This window comes from Penaeus chinensis, chromosome 3 (assembly GCF_019202785.1).
Source record: "Penaeus chinensis breed Huanghai No. 1 chromosome 3, ASM1920278v2, whole genome shotgun sequence".
Taxonomy (NCBI): Eukaryota; Metazoa; Arthropoda; class Malacostraca; order Decapoda; family Penaeidae; genus Penaeus; species Penaeus chinensis.
The window spans coordinates 37,046,709-37,049,367 of NC_061821.1; the positions used below are offsets into that span (position 1 = coordinate 37,046,709).

Sequence of the window (2,659 nt, forward strand, 5' to 3'; positions counted from 1 at the left end):
CAACGACAAATAATGGGGACCCCCTGTGCACATGTGTATATATGTGTGTATATATGTATGTATATATGTATGGTATGTAATTTGTATGTATGTCTGTATGTCTATATGTACTTATGTATGTATGTATGTATGTATATATGTATGTATGTATGTATGTATGTATGTATGTATGTATTTATGTATTTATGTATTTATGTCTGTCTGTCTGTCTGTCTGTCTGTCTGTCTGTCTGTCTGTATATATGTATGTTTGTATATATATGTCTGTATGTGTGTGTGTGTGTGTGTGTGTGTGTGTGTGTGTGTGTGTGTGTGTGTGTGTGTGTGTGTGTGTGTGTGTGTGTGTGTGTGTGTGCGCGCGTGTGTACACGTGTGTACACGTGTGCGCACGTGTGTGCGCGTGTGGGTGCGCGTGTGGGTGCGCGTGTGGGTGTGGGTGTGAGTGTGAGTGTGAGTGTGAGTGTGGGTGTGAGTGCAAGTGTGGGTATACATACCATACATAAACATGCGTATGAATGCGTATATGTACTGTAGTCAGATATTTCATGTATTTCAACACTCTCAGGTTACATTAGCAATACGAGTTCACTTAATGAGTTGCTTATAGCATACCCTGCCATAAACATTGTGCATCTCTGCCCTCTGTTGTTACCTATTTAAGTCTATTTCTTATGGTTTCTTTTCCCAGCTAGTAGAGTAAATATAGCAACTGATTCTTCATCATCTCATTCTCGAGTAATATCATTAAAATAATCTCCTTAATGTTATATAGACATAAAAAACAAGATATATAGATATAGTTTATTCTGAAATCATAATGGAAATTGATATTAACAGATGGTGGTCTGTCTACTCTGCATCTACATCCACTTCTGCATCCGTTTCCAATTTCTTGTCCTTAGATTGCTCTTTTACAGAAGCAGTTTTCTTTTTGTTAAACTGCTTCTTGCTGTTCTCCCATTCCCGGCGGAAAGCTGTGTACAGTCGCATGGCAGCCTGGGCGTCCTGGACCTGAAAGGAGAGAATTTAACCTTAATAACAAGTGCATCCTATGCATGGGGAAGAGGGAACATCATACCCTGGGCATTTTGACAATAATTCTAGGCTGCAGGACAATCAAAATTAAAAATTCACTGCAATATTTGCAAGTGAATTAAGCAAATTTTAGTTTAGATGCATGTGTGAAAAGGAAGGAGGAGAGAAGAAGAGGAAGGAGGAAGAGGAAAGAGGAAGAGGAAGAGGAAGAGGAAGAGGAAGAGGAGGAGGAGGAGGAGGAAGACCAGATTTTTCACATTTACAATTTATTCACTTATTCATTATTATTTATCTTAATGTCTCACCACCACACAACATATAACAAAACAAAGATGAAACAAAAACAAAAAAGGGAAGGATGGCTACTATATCGCACAAATGTATGAGAAATGACAATGACTACTATCTAGCATTCCAAGCACGGTTCATGAATAGTGAAAATACCCAAAAGAAAAAAAATACTTTTTAGGATCATGGTTTGATGGAATTAGAATGGGTCCTTCTAAAATTTCAATAGCAAACCTTACACATTTTTTTTAACTTGGATTAACACACTTTTGACATCAAAAATGAAGATAAAATATGGATTTGCTTTACTGATTTCTTAACCCCTTACCGAGCTATGTTCTCCATGCTGGATCTTGACACCGATCAATTTTTCCGTCAAGTTTTTCAGGGATGGAGTTGTACCTTTGAACAAGTTCCGGAAGCCTTTGTATCTGTTGGAAGAGAAGGAAAGTGTACTTATTCAGTTGAGATATTACACAAACACTAATAACAAAGCAGATAATTAATATAATAATAATAATAATAATGATAATGATAATGATAATGATAATGATAATGATAATAATAATAATAATAACAACAATACTAATAAATAAATATATCTAAAAAGAGGGTCCATATCAAAACACTGGGCATGCAATTTTTTTCTTCATCCTATTACAGAAGAAAACTTTATTCCCTTAACACATAAAAAATAGCAACTCTACATATGAAACTTATCCCAACCTAAGTAATAACAATGATGTTCCCTTATAATGCAATTGGATTGTAGAATGAAATGTGACGACATGGCAGAACACTTATCACTCACTTTGCGGTATCCCTGATGCGAGTACGAGGATGAGACAAGAAGAGGACTTTAAGGTCATTTTTCAGAGCATGGCCTACTAGGACTTTTCCTTTGAGTAAATCTGCCACTTCTTTTTGAACCGTTTTGAAGTCCTCACCTAAGGAAAATAAACACAAAGAGATTATACAGTATATACGTTATATATAAATGTTACTTTACACAGAATGCACCTTCATATTGAAATTAGATATAGTGGAGCACTTCACAATAATTTACACAGTATATCTATAATTCATATAGTTTAACTTTACTTCTGATCTGCAAATAACTTGAATATTTGTAGACTATTTTCATTTTGCAAACAACTAAATATTTGGTACATGATAACAACTGCCAAGTAGACTATCCAGTAAAAAGAAAAGAAAATAAAAGAAAAGAAAAGAAAAGAAAAGAAAAGAAATGAAAATAATGGAAAAGAAAAAAAAAGAATGGAAAAGAAAAGAAAAGAATGGAAAAGAAAAGAAAAGAATGGAAAAGAAAAGAATGG

The 2,659-nt window shown here is 34.6% G+C and overlaps 1 protein-coding gene across 1 annotated transcript in view; it reads right to left on the bottom strand.

Annotated features, from left to right (window-relative positions):
• Positions 1–788: 788 nt before the first annotated feature.
• LOC125039110 (RNA exonuclease 4-like) overlaps positions 789–2,659 on the bottom strand; it is a 14,314-nt gene continuing 12,443 nt past the window's right edge. Inside the window, exons 5-7 of the mRNA XM_047632849.1 lie at positions 2,134–2,269; positions 1,651–1,753; positions 789–1,010 (exon numbers count right to left, since the gene is read on the bottom strand). Of these exons, the coding sequence (XP_047488805.1) occupies positions 849–1,010; positions 1,651–1,753; positions 2,134–2,269 (401 nt within the window). The 3' untranslated portion in view covers positions 789–848. The remainder of the gene's footprint in view (positions 1,011–1,650; positions 1,754–2,133; positions 2,270–2,659) is intronic.